Source organism: Acartia tonsa, chromosome 4 (assembly GCF_053477335.1).
Source record: "Acartia tonsa isolate MP-2025a chromosome 4, ASM5347733v1, whole genome shotgun sequence".
Taxonomy (NCBI): Eukaryota; Metazoa; Arthropoda; class Copepoda; order Calanoida; family Acartiidae; genus Acartia; species Acartia tonsa.
The window spans coordinates 56,139,741-56,159,969 of record NC_137263.1 but is presented as its reverse complement, the minus strand read 5'-3'; the positions used below and the strand labels follow the sequence as shown (position 1 = coordinate 56,159,969).

The 20,229-nt window shown below is 34.1% G+C and overlaps 4 protein-coding genes across 4 annotated transcripts in view; all 4 read left to right on the top strand.

Annotated features, from left to right (window-relative positions):
* Nucleotides 1–20,229, top strand: part of MED18 (mediator complex subunit 18) — a 550,858-nt gene that overhangs the window by 131,406 nt on the left and 399,223 nt on the right. The window lies entirely within an intron of this gene.
* LOC145317859 (uncharacterized) overlaps nucleotides 1–20,229 on the top strand; it is a 266,488-nt gene that overhangs the window by 131,394 nt on the left and 114,865 nt on the right. The window lies entirely within an intron of this gene.
* LOC145315562 (histone deacetylase 8-like) lies at nucleotides 254–6,958 on the top strand. The gene is made up of 11 exons (XM_080155544.1): nucleotides 254–481; nucleotides 947–1,067; nucleotides 1,618–1,712; nucleotides 2,257–2,364; nucleotides 2,544–2,661; nucleotides 3,357–3,417; nucleotides 3,680–3,791; nucleotides 4,531–4,679; nucleotides 4,766–4,855; nucleotides 5,938–6,278; nucleotides 6,871–6,958. Exons 1-10 carry the CDS (start codon nucleotides 254–256, stop codon nucleotides 6,137–6,139), a joined length of 1,284 nt encoding a protein of 427 aa, XP_080011670.1. The 3' UTR covers nucleotides 6,140–6,278; nucleotides 6,871–6,958.
* Nucleotides 6,989–20,092, top strand: Top3beta (DNA topoisomerase 3-beta). The gene is made up of 16 exons (XM_080159134.1): nucleotides 6,989–7,085; nucleotides 7,542–7,622; nucleotides 7,933–8,013; nucleotides 8,970–9,102; nucleotides 9,512–9,619; nucleotides 9,995–10,068; nucleotides 11,492–11,547; nucleotides 11,771–12,493; nucleotides 12,772–12,869; nucleotides 13,352–13,418; nucleotides 14,074–14,124; nucleotides 14,297–14,342; nucleotides 17,198–17,896; nucleotides 18,278–18,353; nucleotides 19,143–19,197; nucleotides 19,564–20,092. The coding sequence occupies exons 1-16, from the start codon at nucleotides 7,018–7,020 to the stop codon at nucleotides 19,743–19,745; spliced, it is 2,598 nt and encodes an 865-aa protein (XP_080015260.1). The 5' UTR covers nucleotides 6,989–7,017; the 3' UTR covers nucleotides 19,746–20,092.

Below are 20,229 nucleotides of genomic sequence, written 5' to 3'. Positions count from 1 at the left end.
CAGCCAAAATTAATTCATATATACAAACATTTATACTGTGATTGTTATCTTATCAATATATTTTTATGAAATCTCATAAATCCGGTAAAAAAAAATTAGGAGGCTAAATAGTTTATTTTCCTGGCAATAATTTCAATCCTGGGTGAATTAGTGATCTGTTTAGAAGTAACCTTATTATGTTATTATTAATATTATATTTATATTATTATTTTCTTATAGATTCATAGTTTTATTTGGTTCTAGATTTAATAAAATGGAGAATAAACATGAAAATGGTGATAAAAATAACGAAAATGCCAATCCAAACACAAATAATGCGACCATAAATGACAACTTACCAGAAAATACAGATAAAAATGCCGCAAAGCGGGTTGGATATATTTTCAGCAAAAAGCTGGACACAGAAATGAATAAAATAGAGAAGATAGAGGAGAGAAGTTTGATGCTTAATTCACTGCTATTCTATACTGGAGTCATAAAGGTATGTATGTAATATTCTATGGAGATAGTGCTGCTCATAGTAAAATGTTCCTGGTAACGACCATTAGCTTTAAAGGCTGCTAACGGCAAGCAGTAGATACAGTAAAAGGACGTGCAATCATTTGTATGATTTGATTATAGAGCGCATCGCTTATAATATATACTTAATTTTTAGAAATTGAATTAAAAATATCCTAAGAGGTTAATACCGGTCATCTATATCTTACAAGAAGTAGAAAAAATAGCATGTTATAAATTGACGTACATACTTTCTGGTAACAATAATAGAGTTGCTACGCTTCAAAAACTGTACTTATCTTTTATAGGAATAATCTTGCAAAGTTTGAAATCAGTTCTAACATGTCTAAATTAACGAAAAAACTAACCGTTACGGTCGTCTGGACGGGCCGACCCTAATTATGGATAAGGTTCACTTTAGAAAATATTGATCTTTTTTTAATTTCAGAAGTTAAAGCTGTACGATGTGAACTTGGTTGACATGGAGGAATTACGAGTTTTCCACAGCTCAGAATATTTAGATTTCCTAGCAGATCCTACAGAAGAATTGCAGGAAGATTTTGGATGTGGTAAGATAATTTCTAGCATGGCTTCGAAACCGATTAATATCCGCTGGATTAGAACCGGTTCTAAGCTAGTATGGAAAATCATGTATAGCATAGTATTATAGACAATTTTCCATGAATAATAATTAAAAATCATAGAATTAATACCAGTTGTGTTAGCACTGGCCTTCGGTCTCACGGGGCCAACAAAACTAGCTTTAATCTTATAATTTTTCATTTTGATGTCCGCGGAAAGCTGTCAATACGATGCGATAAAGAAAAATTGTAGCGCAGTTCATCCGTTGGTCTTTACAATCATTGTATTTATAATACCTACTTTTCTGATTCGTTAGCTTATCACTTATTTGTCCAATCTTTGCCACGAATGATTTTAATCTTAAGGTGTAGGGGTATGTTTATCACAAGTATGGCCGTGTGTGTACACCGTACATTCATTGTAAAGGAGAACCATATTGGTTCAGCTGTTAGCGAGACCCTTCGGTACACACAGAGACATCCTGTTACTTTATCATAAGGATAATTAATATTTTATTGTTTAACCATTAATAATTAGTTTATGATTGTCCTGTGTTTGATGGAATGTCTGATTTTGTGAGAAGCGTTGCCTCTGCTAGTATTACCGCTGCTGAACTTTTGCTTAGAAATAAGGTAAACAACGTTTACAGTATTCATTCGAATCCGGTGGACAGGAACCGGTTCTCATCCATACGAAAAAACTATGTCTAGCATCGTATTATATCCAGCTTTCTACGAATATAAAAATTTACAATCATAAGATTAAAACCAGTTTTTTAGCCTGTGCCTTTTGCACCTCGGGGCTTAAAAAACTGGTTTTAATCTTATAATTGTACATTCTATATCCGCAGAAAGCTGTTTATAATACGATGCGAGAAATAACTATTCCAGTATGGCTTCGAAACCGATTGAATCCGCTGGATTAGAACCGGTTCTCAGCCCTACTGAAAAATCATGTAAAGCATCGTATTTTTGCGATTTCTCATGAAAAGGTGGTTGTCCTCTTCCTCAAAAAAAGCTTTAAACCATCTCAGGTCAGGACCTATGAGAAGCTAAACTATAAAGGAGAACCATATTGGTTCGGTGGATAGCGAGATGCGAGATTCTTCGGAACAGACAGATAGACATCCTGTTACTTAACTAAAGGATTATAAAAAGTTTTATTCCTTGTTATTAGGTTGATATAGCCATAAACTGGAGTGGGGGATGGCACCATGCAAAACGGGATTCAGCTGCCGGCTTCTGCTATGTCAATGACATTGTACTGGCAATACACAAGCTACAGGTAATTTAGAAAGTTTATTGTTTACAAGTAAATATATTATTACTAGGATGTTTCACTAGATTTTCATGTACTTTAATAAAAGAAATCTTAAAAATAATGATTACCCATCCCGCCCCTCTGTACTCACATCCTCTCCCCTGCTACTGGATGAACAAACTGACTAATGAATCATTATTTAGGCTTCTTTCAAACGGATCCTGTATATTGACATTGACGTACATCACGGCGATGCTGTTGAAGATGCTTTCTCCTCCACCTCTAGGGTGGTCACACTCTCCCTACACAAACAGGAGCCAGGTACACCAACAGGGATATTAAGGGATAAGCATCTCCTCCAACTCTAGGGTGGTCACACTCTCCCTACACAAACATGAGCCAGGTACACCAGCAGGGATATTAAGGGATAAGCATCTCCTCTACCTTTAGGGTGGTCACACTCTTTACACAAACATGAGCCAGGTACACCAGCAGGGATATTAAGGGATAAGCATCTCCTCTACCTCTAGGGTGGTCACACTCTTTACACAAACATGAGCCAGGTACACCAGCAGGGATATTAAGGGATAAGCATCTCCTCTACCTCTAGGGTGGACACACTCTCCCTACTGGCTGAAAAGTTTAGAAAGAGCTCGTTTAACAACCCAAGTTTCAAAAATTTAGAACATAGGAAATAGACAAAAATAATGATAATCTTGCATTTATCACAATAGAAAAAAGTTTTCAGTATAGCTTCCAAGCTGATTATTATCCGCTGGATTAGAACCGGTTCTTAGCTATACTGAAATATCATATATAGCAGCGCTTTACAGATAATTTTCCACGAATATTAAAATATAAATCATAATATAGAGGCCATTTTGCCTAGCCCGGGAATCCGGTTTTTCGGGTCTAACAAAATTGGTTTTAAACTCAAAATTTTCCATTTAATATCTGAGGAAAGCTGTTTATAATACGATGCGAAAAATAAATATTACAGAGTTTTTGTTTTGTAGGATTTTTCCCTGGGACTGGATTTGCCCAAGATATTGGTTATGGAAAAGGAAAATATCATAGGTAGGTGCCTAGTTTTTAATTAGAACTATTTTAATACCTAAATATTTTCTCAACCTTATATTTTACCCGCTCTAAAGAAATCAAACATTGGTTATATTTTCCTGTTCCTATAGCATGTAAAACAACTAGCAGCCTTTACAGTTTATTGATTTTTGAAAATGATCGTTACCAGGAACATTTTACCTTAACCTGAACTAGATCCCTGTTGCCCTGTTTTAAACCTCTGATTTTACCATAAACTGTATTAGATCCTTTATTTTAGTATAAATGTTCCACTGAAGAGTGGGATAGATGATGCAAGTTATTGTTCAATCTTTGATCAAGTTTTCCATCTAGTCGATACTAAAATTCAACCTGATGTTATTGTTTTACAGGTAGAGTAATTTTTATTTAGCAACCTTTTTATCTTAATTAAAAACAATGGATGTAGAATATACTTGGATATTATGACAGGGTAAAAATTGTCGTCATTTCAGGTTGCAAACATTGACATTATTTGCTGGTCAGTTCGTTCATCCTGTAAGAGTGGAGGGGATGGGGTAAAGGTGGTTGATATGGGGGATCGTTATTTCAGCCAGCTACAAGTTACACTTTATTAAGAGTATATGATAATCTGGTGTAAGATCAAAGTAATAATGATCCATTGTAAAAACAAATCTATTTTTTGTTGTAAAAAATGATAAAAACTGCATGTGTGTACAAAGTAAATATGTAAACACTCTCATGGGTTTTAAGAGATAAGACAATGGACGATAAATTGATGTACATGGTCAATTAAGGTAAACAAAATTACCCATCCTGTAGATTATATTTGTTGAAAGTTTGGAGACCAACGTTTGAAAGTTCAATTAAAGTTCCAAAATTTTTGAGCAAACGAATTTTAAAAAAATGTGGTTATAAAATTTTGGGTACCAGTAAAGTTACTGTCTTATGATCCTTACCTCCCTGAAACAATTTGCAAACCTTATTCAACAGACCAATACAGAGGTACAGTACACACACACTTAATTTGCCATTTTATTTTTATCGCAGGTAAAATAATTTTTACAATGAATTCTGTAATCTGTTAATCATTTGAAGTTATGGACGAAATCATTCTTGTTTTGTTTATAGTGTGGTGTCGACGGGTTGGCTGGGGATCCCCATGGAGGCTTTAACCTAACCCCTGCGGGATACTCTCACTGTGTTCAGACTGTTATAAAGGCAGACAAACCTGTTCTATTACTTGGAGGAGGCGGATATAATATTCCAAACTCTGTAAGGTTAGTTATTTTTCTGAACTATGTTGTACAGGCAGACATATCCTGTTACTTGGAGGAGGCGAATATAATATTCCAAACTCTGTAAGGTTAGTTATTATTCTGAACTATGTTGTACAGGCAGACAAACCTGTTCTGTTACTTGGAGGAGGCGGATATAATATTCCAAACTCTGTAAGGTTAGTTATTTTTCTGAACTATGTTGTACAGGCAGACATATCCTGTTACTTGGAGGAGGTGGATATAATATTCCAAACTCTGTAAGGTTAGTTATTTTTCTGAACTATGTTGTACAGGCAGACATATCCTGTTACTTGGAGGAGGTGGATATAATATTCCAAAATCTGTAAGGTTAGTTATTTTTCTGAACTATGTTGTACAGGCAGACATATCCTGTTACTTGGAGGAGGTGGATATAATATTCCAAAATCTGTAAGGTTAGTTACTTTTCTGAACTATGTTGTACAGGCAGGCAAACCTGTCCTGTTACTTAGAGGAGGCGGATAAAATATTCCAAACTCTGTAAGGTTAGTTATTTTTCTGAGCTATGTTGTACAGGCAGACAAACCTGTCCTGTTACTTGGTGGAGGCGGATATAATATTCTAAACTCTGTAAGGTTAGTTATTTTTCTGAACTATGTTGTACAGGCAGACAAACCTGTCCTGTTACTTGAAGGAGGTGGGTATAATATTTCAAACTCTGTAAGGTTAGTTATTTTTCTGAACTATGTTGTACAGGCAGACAAACCTGTCCTGTTACTTGGTGGAGGCGGATATGATATTCCAAACTCTGTAAGGTAATAATTTAGGACGACATAATTTCAAGTTTAAGAAGGGATAGTTCATTGTGCCATGAATTGAAATACTGCCTTTGGTAACTGCAAATACTTCCTGGAGTTTTTGCCCATGGAGAAAGGGGCCATTGGGCTGTTTATTGCAATAGACCCCAAAGCTTTATGATAACGTTTTCTTATTCGTCGGCTTAACAACTTTGGGGACTTTTAATTATTTGTTGGTTCATTAAGTTGATTGTCCAACCACTTATTTAAATATATAGAATGGGTAATTTTGTGCATCATCATTGTCTTATCCCTTTAGATCCCTTTAGTTTTGAAACGTTATTAAGTTCTTCGTTTATCATTGATTTTAAGGGATAAGATCATTAACCATTGAATGACTATTATGGCAATCTTTAGATTAAAATTAGTGGTGGGAAAGTATGGACATTTTTAAGTATTAACAACAAATTTTCATTTTTAAGATGTTGGACCCGAATCACAAGTGACCTGGTGGGCCTGGAGCTGGGAGAAGAAATCCCAGACACAGACCCGTACTTTCTGGAATATGGACCTGACTTTACCTTAGCCGTTACACCAACCAATATCAAGAATTCCAATTCTAAGAAAAATATCGAGGATTTGGTGGCACTTGTTAAGGATAATTTGGAGAAAATTGTTCTGTAGATTTTAAGATTCTATTGAATAAGTTCCGAAGTATTTTGAATTGAAAATTCTTCATGTAAATGTGATTTATTAGTACCTGTTTATTTATGTAACAAAGTACCTGTGCTTTATATGTGATAGAAGAGTTATTTATCGCATCGTAATATAGACAGCTTTCCGCGGATATTAAAATGAATATTTATAAGATTGAAACCAGTTTTGTTAAGCCCAGCAGCCGAAGGCCAGGGCTTAACAAAACTGGTTTCAATTTTATAAGGAGGGAGGCGGATGTGCCACTTTTTGAAACCAAAACTAAAAGTCAAAGGAACTCAACTAAAAAAAGAGTTACAGGTCTGAGATTTTGCATGGCAGTTGCTTTATAGGGGTACAATATGGAACTGTGAAGAAACGGCGGCGCAACCGCCGAAAACCGCCGAGAATTGCAAAAAAAAAATCGGCGGTTTTCGGCGGTTGCGCCGCCGTTTCTTCACAGTGAGTTCCATATTGTACCCCTATAAAGCAACTGCCATGCAAAATATCAGACCTGTAACTCTTTTTTTAGTTGAGTTCCTTTGTTGACTTTAAGTTTTGGTTTCAAAAAGTGGCACATCCGCCTCCCCCCTTTTTAGTTTAGTATTTGTGGAAAATTTCTGTAATACGATGCCTACATGATTTTTGGTATGGCTGAAAACCGGTTTTAATTCAGCGGATATCAATCGGTAACGAAGTCATACTGGAAACAAAATTATCAGTTTGAATTATATTTTCAAATTTATTTCTTAGCATTTATAAAAATCGGATGATGTGATATGACTAAAATTGATGACGCTTTCAGTGAATATTATGAAAATTTTTATATGATTTTTAAAAATTATGTATCTAATAATTTCAGAACTAAAATGAAAACTGTGTTAATGGTGGCTGAAAAGCCATCTTTAGCAAATTCAATCGCTACAATATTATCAAAGTAAGTGGTTTTTTTTTTATAGAAAAGTGAATTTATTATTTGATTTAACTTGTCTGTCTGTTCAAATCTATCAATCAAAGGGTAAATGTTCAGTTATCAACACAGGTTGAATATCCCAAAAAGAAATGATACGAATGTCAATTTCTTACTAAATTGTATTATTCAAATAGCTGAAAATATGTTTTCAGTGTGGCTTTGAAACCGATTAATATCCGCTGGATTAGAACTGGTTCCCTTCCGAGTCGTAATGAAAAATCATGTATTGTATCGTAATTTGTAATAAATGCCAGTTTTGTTAGCCCGGACCTTCGGCCCCTGGTTTTAATCTTATAATCTTTCATTCTAATATCCGCGGAAAGTTGTCTATAAAACAAGGCGAGAACGAGCTATTATTTCATAAATAAATCAAGGTAACCATTCCTTTAAAAAAATTAATACCTAACAAATTATTTTTAGAAATCAGTGTTCTTCCCGAAAAGGTTCTAATGGAGCGTGTAACATTGCAGAATGGACAGAAAATTTCCCCCCTACACAGGAATTTATACAAATATACCAGGATTCTAAAGGGATAAGACAATGGCCGATAAATTAATGTACATCGCAAATGATGATACATAAAATTACCTCTTCTTAGTTTAAACTTATTGGTTAAAACGTTTGGACACTTAACTTAAAAAACAAACATATCAATAAAAGTTCCCAAAGCTGTTAGGCCAACGAAAATGAATGATATTATTAAACTTTGGGGACTAATGTAATTAACAACCTAATGTCCCCTCTCTTCCTGGCATTATATCCTACGATAACACGTTTCTGTATAAATATTGATTTGAATCAACCAATAGGAGAAAGTTAGATACAAGATGACAAGTGTTTGTGGTCACGTGATGTCTCTGGATTTTCTACCCAAATATAATAACTGGGAAAAGTAAGTACTAAGCAGCGTAGCTACTCTATAACTAGAGTATTTCCGTCATTCCGTGTGTGTGTGGGTATGTTTGTGTGTGTGTGATCACAGGATGTCTCTAGATTTTCTACCCAAATATAATAAGTGGGAAAAGTAAGTATTAAGGAGCGCAGCTACTATATAACTATAGTATGTCTATCCGTCATTCTGTATGTGTGTAAGTGTTTGTGATCACGTGATGTCTCTAGATTTTCTACCTAAATATAATAACTGGGAAAAGTAAGTAATTAGTAGCGTAGCTACTTTATAGCTAGAGTATGTCCGTCATTCCGTGTGTGTGTGTGTGTGTGGTCACGTGATGTCTCTAGATTTTCTACCTAAATATAATAACTGGGAAAAGTAAGTAATTAGTAGCGTAGCTACTTTATAGCTAGAGTATGTCCGTCATTCCGTGTGTGTGTGTGTGTGTGGTCACGTGATGTCTCTAGATTTTCTACCTAAATATAATAACTGGGAAAAGTAAGTAATTAGCAGCGTAGCTACTCTATAACTAGAGTATATCTGTCATTCTGACTTAGTGAACTACAGAAAATGTACTTCTAGAAATAAACAAAGTAAAAATTCAGGCGTTATCCTCTCAGAATTATTTTTTCTTCAATTTTGATGGGGGTGATTTAAGCACAATGTAAATTATGATGTAGCTAACCTGAAATATTGTAAATGGCTTCATTGGAATTCCACCTACTAGTTGAACATTTTCCCTGCGGGGGTTCATCCCGTTCAAAATCAAAACCCAGCCACTGCGTTTGGGTAATCTTACTGAACTTCAGTAGACATTAAAATTCCAACTTAACCTAGCCTAATGAGTATTTGGAAAAGGTTAAAATGCAGTGTTGCTGTGATTTTATTTGTGACGTAATAAAAAAAATCTTTGTTTTAAAATCATTCCTATTCAACAATTTATTTTATTTTTTCAGGACCAACCCAGTTGAATTGTTCCAGGGTGAGACAGAGAAAAAGGAGGCTACGCCCAAGCTGCGGATGCCGTACTTTCTGTCACAGGAGGCCAAGGGGTGCGACTACATTGTCCTCTGGCTAGATTGTGATAAGGCAGGGGATACAGACATTATATCAATAATGCTTGAAAATTGTTAAAACATACAACAATGGATTTATTATTACTAGGATTTTACACCAGATTATCATGTACTCTAATAAAGTGAAACACGGAAAAATTGTTGTTAATTTAGCTTGCTAATATGGACCTCATTCATTGATAAGTTTGTTCAGCTAGTAGGAGAGGAGGGGAGGGGAGTAAAGGTGCGGGATCGCTATTTTAGCCAGCTCTAAGTTTCACTTTATTAGATTACATGATAATCTGGTGTGAGATCCGAGTAATAATAAATCCATTGTATTAAACCTCTTTAATAAGCCTAGCCATAGATTTTTTAGCCATAATAGATACTCCTAATATTTCAGTTTCTTAAAACTTGATATCTTTATCCCCTCTCATTCTTAGGAAGGAGAAAATATTTGTTTTGAAGTATTGGATGCTGTATCAAAATCAATGAAAAAACTGGATAAAAATACAGTTTTCAGAGCTAAGTTTTCTTCCATTACTGCCAAGGTAAAAGACCAATTTTAAGTAGCTAAGCTACTCTATGATTCGAAATGTCTGCATGTATGTCCGCTTGTCTGAAACTATTCTGGTAAATGTGATTTTCTCTTCTCATATTCAAGATACAAGGCTGAAACTTCGTGTCAACATTCCCAACATTTTTTACTACAACTAACTATTAAACATCCATGGCGGTTGGACTGCTTTTGGGTAGGTTTTTGGCTGTTTTTATATTTTTAATATTTTGCCTCATATAAGTATTATAAAAATATTAATACCCCTCTCCAATAAATATGTATATTCTTGATGATAAAGAAAATAACGAAATACAGGTGTACCTTGTGTAATAGGTATATATTATATATCTAATTGTTCCTTTTCCAGGACATTGTAGCTGCCATGAACACACTGGGGGAGCCAGATGAGAACCAGTCCAGGTCTGTGGACGCCCGCCAGGAATGACCCACATTAACTCTCAGTATTTGTACATTTTATACTGGTTTGGTTGTGTTATATTTAAGATTTGAATGGTTGAAGAATATATGTGGATATTATGCCAAGGGACAAATTGTCGTCCGTTTAGGTTGCTAACATGGACATCATTTATTGGTCAGTTCGTTGGTTTATCCATCCGGAGGGGAGGGGTGGGGAGGATCGTTTTTTAGCCAGCTGTAAGTTTAACTTTATTAGAATACATGACAATCTAGTATAAGTTCCAAGAAAAAATAAATCCGTGAAGATTTGTTAAACATCAAATAATGAACTGTACTCCTTTTTTGGAAAGTTATCCTTTAGATTATCTGTCATTTTTTTTTGTATATTTCAAATTCAATTACCTATTATCAGGGTTGTCGAATTGGGCACTTTTTTTGATATTGGGCGGCCCAATTGCCCAAAAGGGTTTTAGGCGGGTTTTGGGCGCCCAAAAGAGGTTTTGGGCACCCTTTTTGGGCAAATGTCGTAAAAAGCATATAAAAAGGATATAAAATAGCCTAAAACCATACCGAGACTTATTATTAAAAAAATAGCCTAAAACCATCTCAGGACCTATAAAAGCTCCACTGGAAAGGAGAACCATATCGGTTCAGCAGTCAGCGAAATCCTTCTCTAGATACAAAAAGCTTTCTAATTTATATAGTAAACAAGCGGCTACGTCCCTAGAGGCCTCTTTGGGCACTTGAGGAGGGGAGAGTCAAATTTGATAATCCAATTATTTTATTAGATTTGAAAAGAAAAAGTAAAAAAATTTTGGGGGGGAAATAATTTTTTTTTGGGGGGGGGGGCTTTTCCTTCCCCATTTTTTTTTAGTTTTAAAAATTGTTTTAAAAGTTTTTGGGGGAGTGTAATTTTTTTCTAGGGGCGATTTCCCTTAGGAGGGTGGTGGTACCCTCCCCAAAATAGTTATAAACCTTCCCAGAACCTATGAGAAGCTACCCTGTTAAGGAGAACCCGATCGGTTCAGCGGTTAGCGAGATCCTTCGGTACAAACACACAGACACACAAACAGACACACATCCTGTTACTTTAGTATAAGGATATCACCCAAAAAATAGGCCCGCCCCCCCCCCTCTTTTTTTAACCCCCTCCCCTTTTTCTCTCCCCCCAAAAGGGGGGTGCCCAAAACTGCCTAAAATGACCTTATATTGGGCGGCCCAAAACCGCCCGCCCAAAACTCAAAAGCGCCCGCCCAAAATGACAACCCTGCCTATTATACATATGACAACGTTTTTGTAAGTGGATTATAGAAGAAAAAAAAATTGGATACAATTAATCATAATACAAAAAAAGAACATATAGTCATTTAGTCATTTTTATTAGTTTTAACTAAATCATTCAAGCTGTACAAAGCTTTTATTTAAATGTTGGTCATTTTACCCAGGAGCTAGATTTAAGAATTGGTTGTGCTTTCACAAGATTTCAAACTCGTTATTTCCAGGAAAGAATTTAGAATAATTAAATTTAGAGTACCTTCGCTTATAATGAAAATAATATTAAAGTTTTTTGTTTGTTAAAATATGCTATTTTCTTCCCCTATTGAGTTTTTTTGTGTTTATCAGCCATTGTCTTATCCGTTTAGATCCCTGGATTATAGGCTAAAAATCTTTGGAGAGTTTTAGGCTATTTTTCTATGATAATTAAATTCTAATTGCTTGCCCCAGGGTAAATATGGAGACATGGACTCCAGCCTTATCAGCTACGGGCCCTGTCAGACCCCAACCCTGGGCTTCTGCGTGGAGCGACACGACCAAATACTGACGCATAAACCAGAGACCTACTATGTGCTGCAGGTTCAGGTCCTTGCCACCAACGCTGCCCTTAACTCCACCCAAAAAATGAACATCGACTGGGAACGAGAACGATGTTTCGACAAAGATGTCGCGGTCATGTTTTTAAACTTGATCAAAACAGAAAATACAGCACGAATTGTGTCGGTCACCAAAAAAGAAAAGCAAAAGGAGAAGCCAATCGCGCTGAACACAGTTGAGCTCATGAGGGCGGCGAGTTCGGGCCTCGGCATGGGCCCCTCGCATGCCATGTCAATAGCGGAGCGACTCTATACACAAGGCTACATCAGCTATCCCAGAACAGAATCAACAACGTATGCAGAAAATTTTGATTTGAAAGACGTGCTAAGACAACAGCAGAACCATCCAGATTGGGGGGCAGAGTGTAAAGAACTGCTGCAAGGCGGTAAATTCGCCAAGCCCCGCAAGGGTCACGACGCCGGCGACCATCCGCCTATAACGCCATGCCGGGCGGCAGGCCGCGGCGAGTTGGACGGCGATGCCTTTAAGCTGTATGATTACATAGTCCGCCATTTTATTGGGACGGTGTCGCCGAACTGCAAGTATGATCAGACCACGGTTAAGTTCGATATTGCAGGTAAGTGCTGCCAAATTTGATTTTGATTTAAATTGATTATTAAAGACTTTCAAAGACAAGATAAGTAATTTTTTTTAGATATTATAGTATATTTTAGAGACTGAAGTACCTTTACCCTGCGGGGCTATCAATATAATTAATTTTATTTCAACTAAGAAGTAATGGCTTTCTGTGATCGACTAAGCACTTTCAGGGAAACAACCTTTTAAAAAGTCTATCTATGTTGCTAAAAAAATGCATAGCTAAACCCATAAAAAAATAAACTATTTTTTCAACAGGCGAAGAGTTTACGTATTCTGGAAAGAAAGTGACAGATCCTGGTTTCACAGAAGTTATGAAGTGGCAGGCTATTCCACCTGAAGAAGCCATTCCACAGGTAACAAGTTTAGACAAGTCAGAATTGTCCTATCATTCTCAAACATTATCCATTCCATTTGAATTTTTAACAGTAATTCCTAGGACAATTAAGCACAATGTTTTAAGCAAATCCTCTCTATAATCGAGTACCTAAAAAATGTAATTATGTCCAAAAGGCAACTGTGAAACAAATTTACATAGAATTTTGTTTAGACTTATTATTTATTTCTACTTATTAAGTATTGACACTCTACAATTGTTAATATTATACCAGATTATACTATTACTATTTCTGTAATACTGTATCTATTAGTGTGAAACTCACAGTTGGCTAATATAACGACATCCCCTTTCCACCCACTTTACCCCATCCCCTTCTACTGTATGAACGTACTGACCAATAAATTATGTCCATGTTAGCAACCTAAATTGGCTAATATCCACGTATATTCTGTATCTGATTTTGGAACTAAGCCTTTAAAGATGTTTTGTTTTGTGAAGGTTAAAGAAGGAGAAAGACTTGAAATAACAGAAGCAAAATTATCAGAAAGACAGACAAGTCCACCAGGTTAGTTTAAGTTTTGTAGATTGAAATATTGGTGGAAAAGTTTAGACACTGCAAGTTTGTAATCAATCATGAATCAATGAACTCAAAAAAATTTTTAAGCCAAGGAAAGGAGAAACTAATTTCTCGTATTCATTCGAATCCGGTGGATAGGAACCGGTTCTCATCCATACGAAAAAACTATGTCTAGCATCGTATTATATCCAGTTTTCTACGAATATAGAATGTACAATTATAAGATTAAAACTAGTTTTTTTTAGCCCTGAGGTACATTCTATATCCGCGGAAAGCCGTTTATAATACGATACGAGAAATAACTATTATAAAACTTTTGAAATCAGAATTATTGCAGGAATTGTAGTAATTTGTAGTGAGTAAGGGGACATTGGGATGTTTATTACATTGGTTCCTAAAGTTTTATGATAACGTTTCTTATTCGTTGGTTTAAAATCTTTGGGGACTTATATTGAATTTGAATGTTTGGTTCATTAAGTTGAGTGTCCTAACGTTCCAGTCTTTGGTTTTGATCTACTGAAGGGGTAATTTTGTGTATCATCATTGGGGATTTGTATTAATTTTTCAGCTGTTGTTTTATCCCTTAGATTTTAGATCCCTGTTTAATCTGTCCTATTTAAAAAAAAACGTGTTTCTTATTTAGGTTATTTAACAGAATCAGACTTGATTACTCTAATGGAGAAGCATGGTATAGGTACTGATGCAAGTATACCTGTTCATATTAATAATATTTGTACTAGGTAGGTAATATTATTTTATTAATAGAAATACATGGTACAGGTACTGATGCAAGTATACCTGTTCATATTAATAATATTTGTACTAGGTAGGTAATATTATTTTATTAATAGAAATACATGGTACAGGTACTGATGCGAGTATACCTGTTCATATTAATAATATTTGTACTAGGTAGGTAATATTATTTTATTTATGGAAATACATGGTACAGGTACAGATGCAAGTGTACCTGTTCATATTAATAATATTTGTACTAGGTAGGTAATATTATTTTATTAATAGAAATACATGGTATAGGTACTGATGCAAGTATACCTGTTCATATTAATAATATTTGTACTAGGTAGGTAATATTATTTTATTGATAGAAATAAATGGTATAGGTACTGATGCAAGTATACCTGTTAATAATAATAATATTTGTACTAGGTAAATTATATTATTTTATTAATAGAAATACATGGTATAGTTACTGATGCAAGTATACCTGTTCATATTAATAATATTTGTACTAGGTAGGTAATATTATTTTATTTATGGAAATACATGGTATAGGTACTGATGCGAGTATACCTGTTCATATTAATAATATTTGTACTAGGTAGGTAATATTATTTTATTAATAGAAATACATGGTATAGGTACTGATGCGAGTATACCTGTTCATATTAATAATATTTGTACTAGGTAGGTAATATTATTTTATTAATAGAAATACATGGTATAGGTACTGATGCGAGTATACCTGTTCATATTAATAATATTTGTACTAGGTAGGTAATATTATTTTATTAATAGAAATACATGGTATAGGTACTGATGCGAGTATACCTGTTCATATTAATAATATTTGTACTAGGTAGGTAATATTATTTTATTAATAGAAATACATGGTATAGGTACAGATGCAAGTGTACCTGTTCATATTAATAATATTTGTACTAGGTAGGTAATATTATTTTATTAATAGAAATACATGGTATAGGTACAGATGCAAGTGTACCTGTTCATATTAATAATATTTGTACTAGGTAGGTAATATTATTTTATTAATGGAAAAGCATGGTATAGGTACTGATGCAAGTATACCTGTTCATATTAATAACATTTGTACTAGGTAGGTAATATTATTTTATTAATAGAAATACATGGTATAGGTACTGATGCAAGTATACCTGTTCATATTAATAATATTTGTACTAGGTAGGTAATATTATTTTATTAATAGAAATACATGGTATAGGTACTGATGCAAGTATACCTGTTCATATTAATAATATTTGTACTAGGTAGGTAATATTATTTTATTGATAGAAATAAATGGTATAGGTACTGATGCAAGTATACCTGTTCATATTAATAATATTTGTACTAGGTAAATTATATTATTTTATTAATAGAAATACATGGTATAGTTACTGATGCAAGTATACCTGTTCATATTAATAATATTTGTACTAGGTAGGTAATATTATTTTATTTATGGAAATACATGGTATAGGTACTGATGCGAGTATACCTGTTCATATTAATAATATTTGTACTAGGTAGGTAATATTATTTTATTAATAGAAATACATGGTATAGGTACTGATGCGAGTATACCTGTTCATATTAATAATATTTGTACTAGGTAGGTAATATTATTTTATTAATAGAAATACATGGTATAGGTACTGATGCGAGTATACCTGTTCATATTAATAATATTTGTACTAGGTAGGTAATATTATTTTATTAATGGAAAAGCATGGTATAGGTACTGATGCAAGTATACCTGTTCATATTAATAATATTTGTACTAGGTAAATTATATTATTTTATTAATAGAAATACATGGTATAGTTACTGATGCAAGTATACCTGTTCATATTAATAATATTTGTACTAGGTAGGTAATATTATTTTATTAATAGAAATACATGGTATAGGTACAGATGCAAGTGTACCTGTTCATATTAATAATATTTGTACTAGGTAGGTAATATTATTTTATTAATAGAAATACATGGTATAGGTACAGATGCAAGTGTACCTGTTCATATTAATAATATTTGTACTAGGTAGGTAATATTATTTTATTAATGGAAAAGCATGGTATAGGTACTGATGCAAGTATACCTGTTCATATTAATAACATTTGTACTAGGTAGGTAATATTATTTTATTAATAGAAATACATGGTATAGGTACTGATGCAAGTATACCTGTTCATATTAATAATATTTGTACTAGGTAGGTAATATTATTTTATTAATAGAAATACATGGTATAGGTACTGATGCAAGTATACCTGTTCATATTAATAATATTTGTACTAGGTAGGTAATATTATTTTATTGATAGAAATAAATGGTATAGGTACTGATGCAAGTATACCTGTTCATATTAATAATATTTGTACTAGGTAAATTATATTATTTTATTAATAGAAATACATGGTATAGTTACTGATGCAAGTATACCTGTTCATATTAATAATATTTGTACTAGGTAGGTAATATTATTTTATTTATGGAAATACATGGTATAGGTACTGATGCGAGTATACCTGTTCATATTAATAATATTTGTACTAGGTAGGTAATATTATTTTATTAATAGAAATACATGGTATAGGTACTGATGCGAGTATACCTGTTCATATTAATAATATTTGTACTAGGTAGGTAATATTATTTTATTAATGGAAAAGCATGGTATAGGTACTGATGCGAGTATACCTGTTCATATTAATAACATTTGTACTAGGTAGGTAATATTATTTTATTAATAGAAATACATGGTATAGGTACTGATGCAAGTATACCTGTTCATATTAATAATATTTGTACTAGGTAGGTAATCTTATTTTTTTATTTATGAAAAAGCTTCCTTAAAATAGATAATTCAAACCGTTTATTTGTTACCGAGACCCTAAGAAACGAAGGAAAAAACCTTATTACTTGATATTTTATCAAACGAGGGACTATGACCCTAAATCCATTATTAAAATAATATTTAAAAAAATTAAATTTTGCTTTCAGGAATTATGTATCAATCGAGTCAGGCCGTCGTCTTGTGCCGACTCATCTCGGCATCGTGCTTGTCCACGGTTACCTCAAGATCGACCCCGACCTTGTCAAGCCGACCATGCGTAGTGCAGTCGAGAAGCAGCTCGACTTGATTGCTGCCGGCAAAGCCGACTTCAAGTCGGTCCTCCGTCACACCATTGAAGTATTCAAACGCAAGTTTATCTATTTTACAACAAATCTGGAAGGCATGGATCAGTTGTTTGAGGTTCATTTCTCTTCGCTGGCCGACAGCGGCCGGCCGTTTTCGCGGTGCGGCAAGTGTCGCCGCTATATGAAGCTTGTAGAAGCAAAGCCGAAACGATTATATTGTCCAACATGCGATGAAACTTATAATGTACCCCAACAAAACGGCAGTATAAAACTGCACCAGGAGCTAAAATGTCCGCTGGACGACTTTGAGCTGTTGTACTTCACGGCGGGGGCCAAGGGCACCAGCTTCGTGTTCTGCCCGTACTGCTACAGCAACCCGCCGTTCCCCGAGATGGGCAAAGGGGTGCCGTGCTCGGGCTGCGCCCACCCCACCTGCAGCTTTGGGGTGAATAGGCTGGGCGTGTCTGGGTGTGTGGAGTGTGAGGCTGGGGTGCTAGTGCTGGACCCTGCCAGCATACCAAAGTGGAAACTGGTCTGCAATAAGTGTGACGTCATTGTCAGGTAAAATTGCAGGGATAGAAGATAAGTCAATAAGATATTAATTTAACTTACTTCTAAATCATAAATAACCGAATCAAATCAAATGTATGTCTTTGGAGACTATGAAAAAATATTGTCTTAAAACCTCAATGTGTTGGACGTATTTTAGACTTAGTAGATAAAGTTTTTTCAAAAGTCTACAATCAGGGATCTTTATGGATAAGACATAATTGCCTTGGACGATAAATTGATGAACAATAACATCCCTAATAATAAGAAAATTTCTCCTGTCCTGAAGATTAAAATTATTTGTTTAAAGGTTTGAAGTAAGATTGTTTAATAAACCATCAAGATTTAATAGAATTTTTTATGTCAACGAATGAGAAAATTTTTTAATTTCAGGTTATTTGACGACGCAGCTAAAATAACAGTGAACAGCACGGAGGCGTGCAATGCTTGTGAATCTCAGTTGATTAAGGTACAGTAGTAAATGTAATTGTAAATCCGTTATGCAACCTGCTGTTATGTATTTATATTAGAGAAGCTACTCTATAATTCACTGTGTCTGTTTTTCCTTCGGTTCGTTACGCTATGAGAAAATGTGATTTTATCGGCTACTTTGTAGGATAGACGGCTGTAATTTTTTATGAAGATTCCTTTTATTTATGAGCTTCAAGTTTATAATTTACTTTGGCCGTCGTCTGTTAGTCATGCTTAAACTAGATAATATAAAAATAAGTGAAAAAGGGATTCATGATTTTTCTCTAAAAAATTTATTGTTTTCATTTCAAAAAATACTCTTTAAGACTCCTAGTCCGTTTTCTTATCTATGATTTTTTTAATTCACTACTTATGATTGTTGTTATCCTTTTTTTTGTTTGAAGTATCAGAAAAGAATTTTTATTAAGAAAAAGTTTTCACTTTACATAAATTTTTTAAATGTTATTTTGAAAATACTGTACAATGTACACTATTTTAATAAGATAACCACACTTGTACAACGTACAAATGAACACTTTTAAATTAACTGATATTTAATTCTTATGTATTCGGTCATTGTTTTGATTAAAATAAATTCAGGGTCCGATTTTGTACAACAAACATTCGCTACGAATATTTTTTCATAGGTTTATTTACTAAACTAAAAAAAACTCAACTTTTAGAAGCTTTTTGCCCTTGTATTTTTTTAACTTGCGTAGATTCTCGGATTACTGGGTGTCTATCATCATTGTTCTAAGATACTAACTCATTATTTTTATTTGTGTAGGTTGAGTACAAAGAGGGCAAGACTAAACTTCCTGGTGAAAAGTTAGCAGCAGAAGGTAACAACTTCATTATATTATTCATTAGTAGATTCGCCCCTATCTTCTAGGGGAATGTGGGTGATGTCATATAAATAGTCTAAAACCACTTCAGTGCACCCCATTACATTTTAAAATCTTCCCTAAAAGTACAAGTTGTCTTCTTCCTTAATAGTTATTTATCGCATCGTATAATATTATAGACAGCTTTCCGCGGATATTAAAATAAAAAAATATAAGATTAATACTAGTTTTATTAACCACGAGGGGCCGAAAGTAGGGTCTTATAAAACTGTATTTATTTTAGGATTTTTTATTATTGTAATATTCGTCGAAAATTGTCTGTAATAGTGGAAAATCTTTTTCAATACATACTGTTTTTTTCAGGCTGTATCTACTGTAATCCCGAATTAAACGCGTTGGTAGAAAAATCTCACGCCGTCATGTTGAAGCGTCCGCGGGCTGGCGGGCGGGGCCGGGGTCGCGGCAGAGGCGGACGCGGGCGCGGTGGTGGCGGCAGAAAAGCGCCCAAAGACAAGATGGCGCAACTTGCCGCGTATTTTGTCTAGTCGCGCGCGGATTTTTTTAGGTTTTTTATTCTGGAATAATAGGTATTTAGCATATTAGTATATTATGATAGTGAGGTATCTGTTAAAAGGATATATTATTACTTGGATGTTACACCATATTTTTATGTGAAAGTGAAACTCGCAGATGGCTGAAATAATGATATTCAACCCCCTTTACCATATCCCCTCCCCTCTTACTAGACGCTCGAACTGGCCAATAAATGATATCATCTTAGCAACCTAAATTTATGACAAATTTTCCTCTGTCATAATATCTACGTATATTCTATATCCATTATCTGGTAAATCTTTTTTTAAGAGCATGCTTTAATTTCTAAAGAAAAATTCTTATTATTTATGCAGATAAAATCTGGCTTTAATTAATATGCTAAATATCTTTTATTCTTTATTTAATTTATTAGTTTTATACTTGGAAGAAATTAAAGTTTTCAATTTCATTGGCCCATAAAAATGCTATTAATGA

Coding starts and splice junctions, on each gene's coding strand:
- LOC145315562 (XM_080155544.1), top strand. CDS start 254: ATGGAGAATAAACATGAAAATGGTGATAAAAATAACGAAAATGCCAAT. Junction 2,662..3,356: donor CCTACACAAACAGGAGCCAG/GTACACCAACAG, acceptor TTTGTTTTGTAG/GATTTTTCCCTGGGACTGGA. Junction 4,680..4,765: donor AATATTCCAAACTCTGTAAG/GTTAGTTATTTT, acceptor AAACTCTGTAAG/GTTAGTTATTATTCTGAACT.
- Top3beta (XM_080159134.1), top strand. CDS start 7,018: ATGAAAACTGTGTTAATGGTGGCTGAAAAGCCATCTTTAGCAAATTCA. Junction 10,069..11,491: donor TCTGTGGACGCCCGCCAGGA/ATGACCCACATT, acceptor TTTTACCCAGGA/GCTAGATTTAAGAATTGGTT. Junction 12,494..12,771: donor GGTTAAGTTCGATATTGCAG/GTAAGTGCTGCC, acceptor TTTTTTCAACAG/GCGAAGAGTTTACGTATTCT.